Genomic DNA, 18,068 nt, shown 5'->3' on the forward strand with positions numbered 1-18,068 from the left:
TTGGGTACTGTTCTACGGCCATGTTCCATCTATCCCCACGCATGTTATTTAAAAAACTGCCACAGGAATGGAGGGACGAAGGTGGCGTTTTTTGATTGGCCAGCTGTACGCATGCCCGAAACACTCAGCTGTGATTGGCTGAATGGGGGACTCCTGGCACCAGAGATTCTGCACTTTACTGGAATCGAGCTGAGTTCGAGCGTGGTTCCCTGAAAAAGTAGTAGTTTCCAACTGGAGTCGGAAATTTGACCGTTACACGGGGCGAAGCTGGTACAAAACCACGTTGATCCCAGTGGTTGTGCGGAGCACTTAGGTCGAACGCAGCTCGAACTTAGGTTGATAACGCAAGTGCGGAATCGACCTAAATATCTGCGGCCTGATTCATCTCCTATGGAATCCAACCCAGTTCCGTCATATGCATTTTTCCCAATGATTTGCTTGCAGAAGTCATTCTCAGCCCGGGCCGTGTCTCGCTCTCATCAGCGAGCAGAGCACATCCTGAAAAACCTGCAGCAGGAAGAGGAGAAGAAGCGTCTGGGGCGAGAAGCCAGTCTGATCACGGCCATTCCCATCACTCAGGAGGCTTGCTACGAACCGACCTGTCCTCCCAACGCAGAACAGGAAGAGGAAGGTGTGCTTTGAATGTAGGAGTGACCTGCCGGAGGCTGATAAAAACGAAAAGCAAGAGCAGCTCATGTTTTTGCTTTTACACAAATGAGAGGCTCATTCCGCACATGCAGAATAATGCACTTTCAAACAGCTTTCAGTGCTCTTTGAAGCTGTGCGAAATGGCAAAATCCACTTGCAAACAGTTGTGAAAGTGGTTTGAAAACGCATTATTTTGCGTGTGCGGAAGGGGCCAGAGTGAAAATCTCAAATCTGGTGGTGGTGGAGGTGGAGGAAAGGGCCTTCATGTTGCAGCCAACTTAGCACAACCCCATAGGGTTTTCAAGCCAAGGGACATTTGGTTTGCCAATTGCCTGCCTCCACATCATGACCCTGGTATTCCTAGCTAGCCAGAGACATCTTAATCTCAGAACCTCCTTGAACCAAACAAAGGGGGCGTGGCCGAACATTCCGGGGGCGGGGCATTGCTGGGCGGGGCTGTGGCAAGGACGCAGCCGCTGCGCCGGTCCTTGGGCAGGAAACAAATGCACGCAGGCACAGGCTGCCACGCACGCCGGTGCACCTCCTGCTAGACTGCTTCAAGTTTTGCGCGCTACTGCTGAGAGGAGGGGCGTAACTAAGGCGAAAATCACATGGCAAAATCACCAATTAGTAACCCCCTCTCGGCACACACAAATAATTAGTAACCGACTCTCAGGAGCCTGTGAGAACCTGCTGGATCCCACCTCTGGTTGTGGAGAGAGGAAGGGAAAAAGAGTTTATAAGCTGCCTTAAGACTCCTTACAGGAGAGAAAGCCAGGGTATCAATCCAAACTCTTCCTCTTCTTCCTCTTTCTGTCTCCTGTTATCTGACTCTCAGCTGCAGAGTTCTGTATCGCATTGATCAGCAGTAGGGAAGCTGTGAGACACGTAGTGTGGCAGTATCCTCACCATAGTACTCCTTTGCCACTGTAGACGCTCACGGAACCCATTAAGCTCTGCATTTGGAAGATGCCCCTATGTTCAAGACAGTGGTGGGATCCAAAAATTTTAGTAACAGGTTCCCATGGTGGTAGGATTCAAACTTGGCATAGCGCCAATGGGGCTGGGCGGGGCACGACGGGGGCGTGGCCGGGCATTCCGGGGGCGGGGCATTGCTGGGCGGGGCTGTGGCAAGGACGCAGCCGCTGCGCTGGTCCTTGGGTGGGAAACGAATGCACGCAGGCGCAGGCTGCCACGCACGCCGGTGCACCTCCTGCTAGACTGCTTCAAGTTCTGCGCGCTACTGCTGAGGAGTGGAGGAGGGGTGTAACTAAGGCAAAAATCACGTGGCAAAATCACCAATTAGTAACCCCCTCTCGGCACACACAAATAATTAGTAACCTACTCTCGGGAACCTGTGAGGACCTGCTGGATCCCACCTCTGGTTCAAGATGAAATCAGAACCAATCATCGTTTTCTTAGGAAATACCTGCTTTGGGGTTGATGTAACTCTTGCGGGAGATGGGGACCAGGATTCTCATTGAGGATTGGTAAACTGAAATTCACCAGCTCCATTTGTTTTGCCAGTAGAAGAAGTTGTCAACCTGGCATCTCGCCGTCTCTCTGTGAGTCCATCTTGCACCTCCAGCACGTCACACAGGAATTACTCCTTCCGGCGTGGCTCAGTGTGGTCGGTACGTTCGGCAGTCAGTGCAGAAGGTAAGAGGTCGTTGGATTGAGATTTTCTGCTGACTTGATCTGTGCTTCCTTGCATTGGCCTGTTTTGCCTCTTAGGTGTTTTTTGACCAAGCAGTGGCTGTGTGTGACTTCAAGTCTGGTTCTATCAGCTTGGAGAAACAAGGGTTCTGTAGAACAAACAAACGTATTTTTAAGAATCAGCATGGGAACTTCTAATCCTGGGATAGGGGGTAGTTACGGTGTAGTTTGGCCCTAAATGTCCATGAGAAGCAGAGCTCTGTGTATGGCCAAAGCCCACCCCCATTTTCAGTAGATTTTTCATTCTGTCTGCAAGGTACTGTTTGCTTCTGTTTCCATAGTGACAATGCTTTTTTTGATACAAAATGTTGCTATGCCCAACCTTGAATGAAGATCTGTAATTAACGGAGATTTCACTTAACCCTGTCTGATTTTCTTGTTCTAGACGAGGAGCACACGACAGAGCACACGCCAAACCATCACGTCCCACAACCTCCTCAGGCAGTGTTCCCAGCATGCATCTGTGCAGCTGTGCTCCCCATTGTTCACTTGATGGAAGATGGAGAAGTTCGGGAGGATGGCGTAGCAGGTGACGTTTGAGTTCGTACATTTCTGAAATAATGATTCTCTAAAAATTCAGATTCTCTAAAAATGCGGCCTCAACATCTTGAATCAGTGGCTAGCTGGTAGAGAAAATCTTTTCCTTTATAATTCAAGCAGGAATATTTGTTTTTGGGTTGGAAAGTGCTGTTAAGTCACAGTTTATTTCACTTAATCTTTATATTATATATATATATAATTTTATTGAAAATTTGTTATATTACAACATTGCACAGAAACAAAAGAAAAAGAGTGAGTAGTAAATAAGAAAAAAGAAAAAAGTATACAAGTTGAAAGGTTAGAATGTGTGGATACTTCCTATCCATCTGCAATATTCTTCCTCTAGCCATACAATACTAGCATGTAATAAACTAGCACAGTTCTTTTGACTCAACTTTGAAGTCCTCTTCCAGTCTAAGGAGTGTTCTTCCAAGTCACATGAAAAATCACCCGAAAACCCGAAAAAGCCAATTTTCGGGGTTTCTTTTTACTGGAAAAAAACCCCAGGTTTGTAGGATTTGGCTTTTCTAGCACTTCGCTCCCTCACTGCTTAAGGCAGCTCCAGGAGTTCATGTGATCACATGGGTCTCAGCCCTTCCTCCTGAGTAAGCGTGTTTAAGATAGCAGCTGAAGCATGGTGTGGAAATTTGAAAGAGTTGGTGCACGCTGCTCAGAACCGGGGTTGATTCCCCACTCCTCCACCTGAGTGGCAGAGGCTTATTTTGTGAAACAGATTTGTTTCCACACTCCTACATTCCTGCTGGGTGACCTTGGGCTAGTTACAGTTCTCTCCAAACACTCTCAGCCCCACCGACCTCACAAGGTGACTGTTGTGGGGAGAGGAAGGGAAAGGAGCTTGTAAGCCACCTTGAGTCTCCTTACAGGAGAGAAAGGTAGGGTATAAATCCAAACTCTTCTTTTTCTTCATAATTTGTAGAAGACAGAAGCTGTTTCCATGGGAGGCGGGGCTCTGCCTGGTCCAATGGGAGCGTTCAGTGAAGCAGATTTGGGTTTTGTCAGAGAGATGGTACGTTGACCATGACAGCCAAACTAGCTTGCTTCATTTGTCTTGTGCAGTGAGCGCTGTGGCTCAGCAGGTCCTGTGGAACTGTCTCATCGAAGATCCTTCTACGGTTCTTCGGCATTTTCTGGAGAAGCTGACAATCAGCAATCGACAGGTAGGCATCTTGCTTCTCATCATGTATGCTTAAAAGACTATAATTGGCCAAACAACTTCAAGGGGGCAGGAAGGGATAGCCATGTTACTATAAATCAGGCGTGATTCTCTTTGGCAGGGACTTAAACACTTAATCAGAGGTGGGATCCAGCAGGTTCTCACAGGTTCCCGAGAGTAGGTTACTAATTATTTGTGTGTGCTGAGAACGGGTTACTAATTGGTGATTTTGCCACGTGATTTTTGCCTTAGTTATGCCCCTCCTCTCAGCAGTAGCGCGCAGAACTTGAAGCAGTCTAGCAGGAGGTGCACCGGCGTGCGTGGCAGCCTGTGCCTGCGTGCATTTGTTTCCCGCCCAAGGACCGGAGCAGTGGCTGCGTCCTTGCCACAGCCCCGCCCAGGAATGCCCCCCCTGAATGCCCGGCCATGCCCCCGTCATGCCCCGCCCAGCCCCATTGGCGCTACGCCACAGTTTGAATCCCACCACCATGGGAACCTGTTACTAAAATTTTTGGATCCCACCACTGCTTAAGCTGTAATACTTTATGCAGTGTTTCCCAACATTTTTGACGTCGCGGTACCCTTGACCTCGCTCTTCATATCTCACGGTACCCTATGGGTGATACTCCCCTGCCACCCCCCCACCTTCCCCTCCCAGGGTGAATGAAAGCACCGGGGGGGGGAGCAGTTGCTGACCTTGCAGCAGGGCCTGGCCCCTGGGCCAGCTCCACATCCTTGCTGGTTCCAGCGGGACACACTGCAAAGGGACGGGACAGTAGCGTTGTTGCAGTACCCCTGGGACGTGCTCACGGCACCCCAGGGTACCACGGAACCCCAGTTGGGAATCACTGACTTAATGGATGATGAGAGGGGTCAGAAATTCTAACCTCTCTCTGATTTGGGGCATGTATGCATACGCTACTTACCAAACAACGATTTGCTTTGGAGTGGGCTGTTGCTGTAGTTTCTTGTTTGCACAAGGATTTTCCTGCTGCAAATTGTCTCGAGTCAACCCGATCCTCCATTTTGTCTGCCAACTTCTCCCTTGTTGTTTCTGTGCAACCTCCATTTGGGGAAATTTCCGGCCATCTTTTTTTTCCTGCCGTTTTTGGTCTAGCATTAGTTTGCCAGGCCATGTCAATTTGTTGTCCGTTTCACTGGGTCTATGGATAGACCTTCTGCATGAAAAGAACAAAGAAAAAGACAGTTCTTCTGACCCTTCCGAAATAGAGGTCCAAAGAGAGGGAGGAACTTATGTGGTGTGGGGAGAAGAAAATGGGGAGGAGCGAGGAACCCTGAAGAATGTTAAACACATGCTGGCCATTTCCCCACTTTTCCTTCTACCACCTTCGCTGCGCGCTACTCACTGCGCGCGTCATTTCTGGCGCACTTCTGGGCTTCTCTGCGCGGGGTCATCAAAAGGCGCCATTTTGAGGAGTGCCAGGAGTGACGTGCGCTGAGGGGGCGTGAGAGCGGCAGCGTCGGGGCGGCTGCGTTGTCGCCGCCCCTGTAGTGGGGAGTGCTGTGGGACCCCGCGCTACTTGGCCAGAGTAGCGCGCAGCAGAAGGTAAGTGGGGAAAGGGGAAGGCTGATCTCCTTTGCTTTCACTGTAAAAGGACAGGAAGAGTCACACTTTCAGAGCTTTCAGAATCTTCAGGACAGGAGTGCACCCTGAGTGGACCAGAGTCCAGATGTAGACCTCTTGTCCATGTTTCACAAACTGTAAAGTAAAACATCCTTATTTCACCTCCATCCCTGGATAGGACAAGGAGACGTGACAATAAGGTTGCCAATTATATCAGTTTCTATGACTGGATCTAGCAAGATAAACAGAAGTCAGGCAGTTTGTCACGCATGCAGTAACAGGTTCCCATGGTGGTGGGATTCAAACTGTGGTGTAGCACCAATGGGGCTGGGCGGGGCACGACGGGGGCGTGGCCGGGCATTCCAGGGGTGGGGCATTCCTGGGCTGGGCTGTGGCAAGGATGTAGCTGCTGCGCCGGTCCTTGGGCAGGAAACGAATGCACGCAGGCGCAGGCTGCCACACACACTGGTGCACCTCCTGCTAGACTGCTTCAAGTTCTGCGTGCTACTGCTGAGAGGAGGGGCGTAACTAAGGCAAAAATCCCGTGGCAAAATCACCAATGAGTAACCCCCTCTCGGCACACACAAATAATTAGTAACCTACTCTTGGGAACCTGTGAGAACCTGCTGGATCCCACCTCTGCGTGTATGCAAAGGATCCATTTGACAGAAAGAAGGAAAGCAAGTTAAACAACGGGAAAGTGTCTCTGGGCATTTTGTGATGATACTGAAATACATTCCGCTCTTATTCCAGGATGAGTTGATGTATATGCTGAGGAAGCTGCTACTCAACATTGGAGATTTCCCTGCTCAGACATCCCATATACTCTTCAATTACTTGGTGAGCTTTTCTGAGTCCCCATCTAAATTCAAAACATAACCTTTTGTGTTTATAGTAGAAGATATCTCTGCAGAAGAAGAGAATCCCCCTACTTATTCCAAACAGACGGAGCTAATTTTAATTAGCTTGCAGAATATCCTCTAGCAATTGGTGGATGTTATGCCAGTTTCCCCCCCTTCTTATCTCTGGCAGCACACAGCAACTGAGCTATGGGGTTGTTTTTTTTACTCCCAGGGCCTACTTAGAGATGTCAAGCCCCTAGTGCAGTGGTGGTGAACCTATGGCATGCATGCCAGAGGTGGCACTCAGAGCCCTCTTTGTGGGCACCCGCACCATCGCCTCAGTTTGGGCACTTGGCAGTGGCGTAGCACCAAAGGAGCAAAGGTTCATGACGCACTGGGTGCACGCCCCTGTGGGGGCGAGGGGAGGGCATCTGGGAGCATGGTGGGGGTGTTCCAGGACAGGGTGGGGGCGAACAGGGGCATGGCAGGGACGCAAGGCACATGTGTGCGCCAGGTGCAGTTTCCCCTTGCTCCGCCCCTGGCACTCGGTCTCTAAAAGATTGGCCATCACTGCTCTAGTGGGACTGAATATTCACTTGCCCTCAGGCCCCATTGCCTGCTGTTGCTGTAAGTGGCAGTGGGAGAAAAATTAGAAGGAAAAATAAGGCCTCATCTACTTAACAGGAAGCTCCCACCATAGAGTTCTTAGTGATTCCCAGAACTACCCAGAAGTGGAAAAATTAGCTGTAGGAATCATCAAAGACTCTGGGGTAAGAATTTTGAAGGGCAGGTCTACCCAATGCTTCTTAATGGGAGGTAGACCAACCCTCCAAGCACCTATGATTCTTACATGTTGTTGTTTGGAGCAGGTAAATGTAGAAAGGCTTGTGTGAATGCATTGGACTGTATGCTTGCAAATATTTAGGCCAAGACATGCATCACAGTTGAGCTAAGGACAGTTAAACAAGATCACACAGATGGCTTACTAACTCCAGGTGGACTTGGAGATCTCCAAGATTTACAGCTGATCTGCAATCAACAGAACTAACCTCCCCTGGAAAAAATGGCTGCTTTGTAGAGTGAATTCTGTGGCATTACGACCCACAGATATCCCTCCCCTCCCTAAACCACACTTATGCAGGCGTACGCTTCATAGCTTAAAATGAAGATCATTTTTAGGATGTGGTAATACTTAGTCACCAATGAGTATGTTTCAATGCAAGTCTTGTGTCCTTTGTGGCCCTTAGGTGGGACTGATCATGTACTTTGTGCGCACACCATGTGAATGGGGCATGGATGCCATTTCAGCAACGCTGACCTTCCTGTGGGAAGTGGTGGGCTACGTGGAAGGACTTTTCTTCAAGGATCTCAAGCAGACTATGAAGAAAGAGCAGTGCGAAGTGAAGCTGCTAGTTACTGCCTCGATGCCAGGTAGGGTGTTCACCCTCTTGAAACACTCTGGGATTATTTATCCAAATTCCTTTTACCGTATATACTCGTGTATAAGTCCCCTGCATATAAATCGACTTTTACCACAAAAAACTGGGAAAACTTATTGACTCATGTATAAGTCGAGGGTGGGAAATGCAGCAGCTACTGGTAAATTTCAAAAATAAAAATAAAAATAGATACCGATAAAATTACATTAATTGAGGCATCAGTAGGTTAAATGTTTTTGAATAATTATTTCAAAGAAAAACAGTAAACTAGCTCTGCAAGTGGAAAAGAGGGTCAACAAAAACAATATGGTCTCAACAATAACTTTAAAAGTACAAAAACCTTAGCTCAACCAGCAACCAAGCTAAAACACAAGAGTTAAAAACCTTCAAAACTGGATTTTTGGTCAGGGGAGGAATGTTTATGTTAGCAGTACCAACATTTCAGAGTAATCTTTAGGAGCCCCTCCTGATGACACCACCCAGGTTTGGTGAAGTTTGGTTCAGGGGGTCCAAAGTTATGGACCCTCAAAATGTAGCCCCATCTACTATTAGCTCCCATTGGAAACAATGGGGATGGGGGCACCCCCTTTGGGAGTCCATAACTTTGGACCCCCTGAATCAAACTTTACCAAACTTGGGTAGTATCATCAGGAGAGTCTTTTGAAAAATCCCTGATATTTTGATGCCACTGGACTAAAAATTGCACCCCCTGGTGGCCGACAAATTGAAAACCCTAAAATATTTTTTAAAAAACACCTGACTCGTGTATAAATGTGCTGAAAAATTCGACTTATATGTGAGTATATACGGTATCTATTTAGATAGATTAATCTATTATATAGTCCTATTGCTACGTCATTAAGATAATTCAGTTCTTTGCTCCTCCGATTCCACTGGGATGAATCTCCCAAAGTGGGTCTGTTCACTATCGGAGCACTGGGAGAATTGCTCCAGATTGCACAAGGAAGACCACCATATTGCTTCATCTCTGCATCAGCACTCCAAATGGAACCATCACCTAACATTCATCATTGTGATAAAGTGTTAGTGGAGGTAGAAAGGGCCATCAGGTCACAACCGACTTATGGCAACCTGGTAGGGCTTTAAGGAAAGAGATGTTCAGACCTAGTGTGCCATTGCCTGCCTCCGTGTAGCATCCCTAGAGTTCCTAGGTGGTCTCCCATCTAAGTACTAACCAGGGCCAATCCCGCTTAGCTTCTGTGAGCTGATGACATCAGACTAGGCTGGACCATCCAGATCAGGGTGCCAATAGACTATTACAAGTCAAAGGCGCAGTGGTGTAGCGATAACAGGGTGGAGTGGGGTGCCCAGGGGTCACATGGGGGTGCAAATCACCTCATACACACCTCCCCCTTCCACCTCACCCCACCCTACAGCCAGGCCCCCGGCGCCATTTTGCCCCAGGCACCATTGCCCCCCACTACGCCCCTGCAAAGGGTTCCTTCTTTAAAGGAAATTAACCAACACTGTGAGTTCTGGACTGCCCCTAGGATGGGGATTGGCAACTCCAGATATGTGTATTGAAGAGTGTAAAGCCCCTGAATGTGCAGGGCCCATTCTCAACTTAGCAACATGAGAGAAGTCAATGCGCACAGCTTACGCCTTTTACTGGCTGTTTCTGCACAAGTCGATCCCATGCATGTGTCGTTTTCCCTTTTTTTAAGGGGGCTGTCTGTGAAGCTATGGCAACACAGCTAGAGAAGTTGCAGTATGCATGTATTTGTGTGGCTATAGCTTTGCGGACAGCCCCCTCAAAACAAAAAAAGGAAAAAGAACACATGCGCAGAATCGCTAGGCTTAACAAACTTCATCTACTTTTGACAGAGAAATAGCAAACAGATGAGCTGCAAGCAGAGGAAACCTCCGTGGGGAATCTCCATGGAGAATCTGCTGCAGCGCACAAAATGGTGAAATTAATAAGAGCTTCATGCAGCAGGCAGCAAAAAATATCTGTTCTCCCATGTTGTGGGAGCACAAAATCCCAAAACAGATCTTTTTATAATGTCCGAAAGACTTTATATTTATGCTGTGTGGAATCCACCTATTAATGGGCAAATCAATCTGTTCTAAATCAAACCTCACAGGTAGTTGGAGAGAGAAGTCTGCTAGCTCCTCAGAGACCAACACAATTTTCGAGGTAAAATCTTTCAGGAGTCAAAGCTGCCTTCAAATAGAATATTGAATGAAGGGAATTTCGCCCCTTGAAAACTATGACGATTGAGGCTGTGATCAAGCTTGGGAGAGCCACGCTTATCTCACCCCAATCCCGGGTCCTTTTCTCTCCAATGACTCCAGGCCAGCTGAGGTCTCAAAGATTTACTGAAAAACAGAAATGAAAGAAATGAAACATAAATGAAGTTACGGAGATTTCTCAGCTGAGTACATTCTTATGGTTTAGTTGGGACCTCCTTCCAAGAGGTGCTTCTCTTAGCTTAGCCCACGGTAGAATCACCTTGTCTTTGTTCTTTAGTCTCCAAGAAAACTCCTATTACTGCCATGCGGTTACCCAAAGCTTTTTAAGTGCCTTATTGGGCATCTTTTTGTCCTGGGTAAATTTCCATGGCCTTTTGGTTTCCCCATTCGGAGATCAAAGACCCTTTTAACATGTATGTGTGATGCTGCTAAATCTACTGCACAATTCCATCACAAAAACTTATACCCTAAAAATCTTATTGGTCTCTGAGGTGCTCCTGAATTCCACAGAGTTAGCATCAGATTCCCTTGAAGGATGCATGCAGTGTATCATTAATGACAAAGCAGTCAGGATAGCTGCAAAGTACAGAATAAACAGGAACGTCATGGAACAAAAGCATTTTGATTCTGTCATAGCAGTCCATTTGTTAATAGGCAGACAGTGACCAGTGGATTCTGTATCATTTCTTTCCCAACCACTTCCCCTGATACTCCATCTTGGTGTTGGTCTTTTGAAACCAGGGGCAATGCCTTTTCTCTTTCATAGGCACGAAGACCTTGGTGGTTCACGGGCAAAACGAGTGTGACATTCCAACCCAGCTACCAGTGCATGAAGATACCCAATTTGAAGCCCTTTTAAAGGTCTGAACAGTTATTTTATTACTAATGTGTGGTGCAGGTTCTGTTAGAAAAAGAAGAAAAGGGGTGCGGACCCTATTTGGGGAAAATAGGTTTTTTTGCTTGTCTTTTCTTAGGAGGCAGGTCTGTTTACAGAAGAAACAAATGGATGGACTAGGGCCAAATTCCCACTGAAAACTAAATCTAGATACAACCAAGTTTCAAAAGAACCAGCACCTTTTCATCCAGGTTCCAACATCCTCACTGCAGCATGTTTCTAGTGAAAACATCTAGGCCTGCCCCTTGCGGGGGGTGCCTGCTGGCAGGGGTGTGCTAGCAGCACCAAAATTTCAGAGTATCTTTAGGAGACCCTCCTGATGATACCACCCAGGTTTGGTGAAGTTTGGTTCATGGGGGACAAAGTTATGGATCCTCAAATGTGTAGCCCCCACCTTTTATTAGCTCCTATTGGAAACAATGAGGGATGGGGCACTCTCTGGACCAAACTTCACAGAACCTGGGTGGTATCAGTAGGAGACTCTCCTGATGATAACTTCCAGGTTTGGAAAAGTTTGGTTTATGGGGGCCAAAGTTATGGACCCTCAAATGTGCAGCCCCATCTCCTATTAGCTCCCATTGGAAACAATGAGTGATGGGGGCACCCCTTTTGGGAGTCCATAGCTTTAGACCCCCATGATCAAACTTCACAAAACCTGAGTGGTCGCAGTAAGAGACTATGCTGATGATACCAACCAGGTTTGGTGAAGTTTGGTTCATAGGGGCCAAAGTTATGAACCCTCAAATGTGTAGACCCCATCTCCTACTAGCTTCCATTGGAGTGTTTTTTCAAAAAGGTGCATATACAAGCAGGTCCAGGAAAATTCCATGATGGGGGAGGGGGGAGCGCGGGAAACGGGACTGATCTGTGTTCCACCATTTGGCTGTGAGGAGATCTCGAGGGAACCTGGATATTTCAGGTGACTATCCCGGGATTAATTGCCAGTGAGGAAATCACCTAGAACTGAGGTGACCAACATGGGTCCTGCCAATACCTTGCCCTGTGCCTACCAAGTGTCTTTAGAAAGTATGCAGGACCTAGTGAAGCTTTTGCCCAGCAAGGCTTCTGATTGGCTGGGCATATTTTTAAAAATGTTGCTTTATCAGCAGCAGCCACAGCACAAGGATAGTCACTGGCCCTTTCTACACAAATCAAATAAAACGTTTGGAAAACGTTTTCAATCCTTCCCCCCCTTTGCCACAATGTATATCCCCACTCACTCCCTCAAAAAGATTCATGTCCGCCATTATGTGTTTTCCCCTTTTTTGTAGTTAATTGAATTAAATCAATTCTTCACAGCTTCGTGCTGTGATTCTCTGTACCTCATATGTGATTCTCTGCCTCGAAGATTACCTGCTAAATAATAAAGAAACTCACAGAAATTATGGCAATTAATGGGAAAGGGGGAATGGAGAGTAAGCTCAAAAAATGACGCCAAGGAGGAAGTTCAGGGACAGCAGAGAGGTGTGGTAAACGTCTTAAAGAGATTGAACAGTAGGTGAAGCCATTTTGAAAATGCCTAAAGAATCGTTTGTAAAGGGGATTCACTGAAAACATTCTTGAGGAGGAAATAAAACATTTTCAGAACCAAAGCACAGGGGAAACAATGTGGAACTCCATGGGGGAAATGTTTTATTTCCTGCCCAAAAAATGTTTTAAAAGGTTTGTGTGATAAGGGCCATTGTGTGACTGCAGGTCAGTTATGGCAGCCATTTTATGGCTGGTTCTGCCTTCCACAGCAGCCATTTTATGGCAGACATTTTGTGGCTTTGCCCACCATGCTCTGCCAGAACTCTAAAAGTGCCCACTGACTCAGGCCCTTTCCACACGGGCCATTTACAGCACCCTAGGGATGGCAAAAACGCCGTCCCTAGGGAGCTGTTCGCATGGGGGGCGCAGCTGCATTGCTCCCCCCTCGCTCCCCCCAGCAACGCAAAGCCGCTGTTTCCAAACCTCGCTCCCTGAGCGAGGTTTTCTGGAAACAGCAGCTTCCAATCACTGCCGTGCGAACGGCAGTGGCTGGAAGGCGCCATCCCCCCCTTTCCCGAACGACGTACCTTCCCCGCAACCTTCCAGCACGTTGCCCAGGCCTGGGGACATGCCCCCCTGCCATGCGCCTCCAGAGCTGTCAGACAGGGCAGGGGCCTTGTCCCCTGGCCTGGGCGACATGCTGGAAGGTCACAGGGAAGGTACGTCGATTGGGCGACGGCGCAGCGCTGCGCCATCTTCCCTGCCCCTACCGGGACCGTTTGTGCGAACGGTCCCGGGGGGTGTGCGTCGGCATTGTATACGCCGACGCACCCCCCAGTGTGGCCGTGCGGAAACGGCCTCACAAAGGTCAAGGAGCTTGAGGCTAGGAGGTATCTCCCACTGTCTAAAAGAATCTGCCTCCTAGCAGACCATGTAGTCTGGATTGGTGTCAGGCAAAATTCACCAATGCTTGAGTGGTTTGGCTGCATACTCGAACAACTGCAACATTGAGATAGTGTTCATAATATCTTTCTTCCCACATCAGGAATGTCTGGAATTCTTTAACATACCCGAAGCTCAGTCTTCTAACTACTTTTTAATGGATAAACGATGGAATCTTATTCATTATAGTAAGGTGAGTCAAAGTTTTGTGTTCTGATAGCAGGTATACGTCATTACTGTTGCTTATTTCGTATGTGATATAAAATGGCGGACTATATAGTAGGCAGTTTCAAAGGGTAGCTGTGTTGGTCTGCAGTAGAACAGCTAGATTTGAGTCCAGGAGCACCTTGGAGACAAACAAGATTTTACGGGGGTATGAGCTTTCGTGAGTCAAAGGTCCCTTTGTCAGGCATATGACTGGTGGAAGGATCTTTGACTCGCAAAAGCTTATCTCCTAAAATCTCGTTGTTCTCTAAGGTCTCTAGGACTCAAATCTATTGTTTAGTAGATAGGCTGTGTCACTTTTTAAGAATGCAGAAACAAAACAATAATTTTTCTTCCATTTTTTAATGTTGGATTCAATTTAATTACATTTATTTATTTAACAAATGTTCAGGCTGCCTTTCCATCAGATCAGGGTCGCCATGGGGACACCCATACAAAAATTAATAGATTTGAAAAGTTACAAACAATGTTTACATTATAAAATGATTCAATTAAAATACATAAACATTACCAGAACCAGAAAGCACCATTATTCTGGTAGGGAGCCAGTCTGGTGTAGTGGTTAAAAGCAGGTGGACTCTAATCTGGAGAATTGGGTTTGACTCCCCACTCCTTCATATGAGAGGCACACTCTTATGTGGTGAACCAGACTTTTTCCCCCACTTCTACATTCCTGCTGAGTGACCTTTGGATAGTCACAGTTTGTTCAGAACTCTCTCAGCCCCACCAACCTCACAATATGTCTTTGAAAGGAAAGGAAAGAGAAAGGTGGAGTATAAATCCAGGAAAGGAAAGAGAAAGGTGGAGTATAAATCCAAACTCTTCATTCTTCTTTTTCTATTCTGAACAAAACAAAACAAAAGCCTTCACCTGCTAGGCATTAGAACTGGCAAAGATGGCCAAGTCAATTTCACTACTAGGAGAAAAGAACTTAATTAAGTTCATGGACAATTGGAAACCCTTGATACAGTAATTAGAGAAAACAGGACAAAATAAATGGATGTCTAGTGGTTTTGAAGGTTATGGACTGTTAAAATAAGAACCAATAGAGAAATTTTTATCAGTAATGATGCTCATTACCCCATCAGTAATGATGCGCATTACCCCATATGTCCCGTGTCGACCTCTGCGCTCAGCAAAGGCCAATCTACTGGAGATCCCTGGCCCCTCAATGATGCAACTGGCCTCCACTCGGGCCAGGGCCTTTACGGCCCTGCCCCCTGCCTGGTGGAACACTCTACCACCAGCTGCCCGGGCCCTGCGGGACCTTGGAGAGTTCCGCAGGGCCTGCAAGATCAAATTGTCCCACCGGGCCTCTGGAGAGACCAGCCGCTGAAGGTGCCCTGCTCTATCCCCCCCCCCCCCCCCGCTGTATAGTGTCCCTAACATCATCGGGACCCATTATTCTCTTTTGGGAGGGTTGCATATGGGTTTGTGGGATACTGTTTTAGAATGTAAATGTTAAACTTTTTATATGTTTTATATACGATATTATATTATTCACCGCCCTGAGCCCTTCGGGGATAGGGCGGTATAATAAATAAATAAATAAATAAATAAATAAATAAATAAATAAATGAATGAATGAATGAATGAATGAATGTCATTTTGATGTTTAATGACCAAGTGCTGAAAAATTGTTTTTAGGATTTAAGGGTTAATATTCGGTGAAGAAGAAACTAGATGTCTTTAAGAAATAAGTACCCCATAATTTGGCAAATGTTTGTATTTACTTTGGATTTTGCAAAGATTCTGAAATCCAAATCGAAAAATCGAAAAAAAAATCTTTACCTCCAGGTGAAAAATTCCACTTCTCTTGAATTTTTTTTAAAGGAAATGGTATAGATGGTGGATGGGAAACTAATTTTGCTAAAGAACTCAAATTATTACCAGTACTGCTTCGGTTGCGACTCCTTCTTCTTCTTGTTCTTGGTCTATATTCCCCTTGATGGGGTTATCACTGACATTTTCGTTGCCAAATAGTTCAATTTGGGGCATTGTCGGGGGTAAGGTTAACAGCACGCACGTCTTCGGCAATGCTGTCCATCCACCGTTTCTTCGGTTGCAACTACATGGCCTTGTTTGTAAAATTCATTTCAATTGATTTTTTTTGGTGTGCCACTTCAGACCTACGTCCGTGATATTTATCCGTTTCGACGATCAGTGTCTCCCCAGCTGAATTTGGTCCACATGCATCCCGAGAAAGGCCAGGAGCTCATACAAAAACAGGTATCCCATTAATACAGATTTTTTTTCACAATCCAATACCCAGTGAATCTACCTGTATTTCCTTTTCAGTTGCCGGCCGAGGACGGGACCACCCCTTCTCGGAGCCCCTTAATCAAATAACCGCACCACGCTCCTGGCTGGGGTAAAATACTTGGCCATAGCCAACCGTTTATTGCGCAGTAAGACCCCCGGGAGAAGAGGACCCGAGGAAGGACCGCTCGCCGGCCGCGCCCGAGCCTGCTCCTCTCGGCTGGACGATGCGAGGCAACGGGTGGGAGGCTGGCTACCTGCTGGCTGCCGCCCTCCTTCTCTGTGTTGCCGGCAGCAGGCTTGCTCAAACAGGCTCCAGATTTCGATGCCTGTCACGGCCCCCCCGAACGTCCTCCTCCGGTTCTGATTGATGGGCACAAGCATTATGAAATCGATGCCATCCTGGATTCCCGCATGCACCACCAGCGTTTACAATATCTTGTTTCGTGGGTGGGATTTCCCACAGGCCATGATCAGTGGGTCTATGCTACAGCTTCCCCTGTCTGTATATGTTTATTTGTACACCGTCCTGAGCCCTCTGGGGGAGGGCGGTATAAAAATCCAATAATAAATAAAAATAAATAAATAAAGTGTGAGGCGCAGTATGGGATTTTGATCTGATTTGGAACACTGGGCAGCCCCTCCTCAGGGGTGCCTCCCGGGCAAGCCGTTCTTCTCGTCGCCCCCTGGTGGCTGAATAGATGCCCTTGCTGCTGCTGTGGAGCTCCAGCGGGCGGGCGGCCTCTTACTGGAGCTTTGCTGTGATGCTCAGCTGGGCGGTCATCCTCTTGCTATAGCATTCCATACCCAAACGGGGGGGGGGGGTAGCTCCCTAGCATCCCTCCCCTGACCCCTCAGATCAATTCCCATGCGCCAAACCACCAAATGGCTATGACACAGAAGCATGCATTAATACCTCACCAAAGCATAAAGGGAGAGGTGGGCGGGCAAGTTGCTGGCTGGTCAGAGCACATGGTTGGCACAAAGGCCGGGCCGGCCTTTTGTAGGCTCTTGCCAGACTCCCCTGGGTGATGTCGTGCCTGCCCTCAAGGGGCATAGCTGGGAGGCCCCCCATCTTCCCTTACTAGGGCGGATGCCTGGGGCTTCCTCCTGCCCTTTCTGGGCAGCAACTGGGCTGTGATGATTCAGGGCCGCTCTTTTGCCATGTTCTGAGAGTGAGATCACAAAAGACAGCTGTCTTTTGCCAAGCAAGGAGCGGTCAGATGAAAACGGGTGAATAATTTAAACTGGGGAATTAAGTCATTTCCCAGAATACAAATTGTTTTACTGTATGATGCCAATAAAGGCTTTGTGTGTGTGTGTGAGTGCAACACCATCAGTCATTTCCCAGAAGGGAAAAGTTTGCAGAATGTTAGATGATGCATTGTGTCATTTTCAAGAAGTTTGAAAACCGGAAGATGTTCGATTTTAAAATTCTTAAATTCTAATAGCTGCTCAAGGATCAAGCGTGTTTCACCCAGGATTTGATTTTGGATGAGCAAACTGACCTGGCCAATGTTGCTGATATCATCGATAAAGAAGTGGCCATGACTTACCACGGCCGCCATTGCTGATGGGGAAGGGACAGCCTCTTTGGTGGCTGCCGCCTTCCCTGGTGGCCTTGCGAGCTTCCAAGTGCTCGCGAGGTTTTTCCGGGCCCTAGGGCGCCAAGCAGTGATGCTGGGCGCCCTGATGTTGGTGGGGAGGTGGGCCTAGGCAGCCTTTATAAGGCTGGGCCTGGCCTACAACCTCCCCATTTGCCGGAGCTCAATCGTTGCCCACCCACCTCTCCCTATTTGGCCTTATGTTAATGCATGCCTGTTTTGTTAGAGGGTTGGCGGTTTGCACATCAGGGACTGATCTTTAGCTTGGTGTCAGCGGGTAAAATACCCACTTTATTGGAACCTCCTTATGAGATTGGGGGTGGAGCAAGCCAAGGGGTAACCTGCCCAAACGTGGGCTTCTATGGCTTGCGCCCCTGGCAGCTAAGAGTCTTCAGGAAGTGGCAGCCGCCCATCTGGAATCTCACAGCTGCTCCAGCGTGTGATAATTTTTCATCGGCAGGCGTGCTGAGAAAAAATTTAGGTGTCTGGGGGACAGCACTCGTGCTGCCTAGCAC

General features: G+C 47.5%; 1 protein-coding gene across 1 annotated transcript in view; it reads left to right on the forward strand.

Moving 5' to 3' along the window:
- Nucleotides 1–18,068, forward strand: part of UNC80 (unc-80 homolog, NALCN channel complex subunit) — a 149,152-nt gene that overhangs the window by 120,986 nt on the left and 10,098 nt on the right. Inside the window, exons 30-38 of the mRNA XM_048484443.1 lie at nt 445–631; nt 2,176–2,307; nt 2,750–2,893; nt 3,982–4,082; nt 6,417–6,503; nt 7,753–7,936; nt 10,925–11,019; nt 13,569–13,658; nt 15,818–15,919. Of these exons, the coding sequence (XP_048340400.1) occupies nt 445–631; nt 2,176–2,307; nt 2,750–2,893; nt 3,982–4,082; nt 6,417–6,503; nt 7,753–7,936; nt 10,925–11,019; nt 13,569–13,658; nt 15,818–15,919 (1,122 nt within the window). The remainder of the gene's footprint in view (nt 1–444; nt 632–2,175; nt 2,308–2,749; nt 2,894–3,981; nt 4,083–6,416; nt 6,504–7,752; nt 7,937–10,924; nt 11,020–13,568; nt 13,659–15,817; nt 15,920–18,068) is intronic.

The sequence above is a fragment of the Sphaerodactylus townsendi genome, linkage group LG02, assembly GCF_021028975.2.
Source record: "Sphaerodactylus townsendi isolate TG3544 linkage group LG02, MPM_Stown_v2.3, whole genome shotgun sequence".
In the NCBI taxonomy this organism is placed as follows: domain Eukaryota; kingdom Metazoa; phylum Chordata; class Lepidosauria; order Squamata; family Sphaerodactylidae; genus Sphaerodactylus; species Sphaerodactylus townsendi.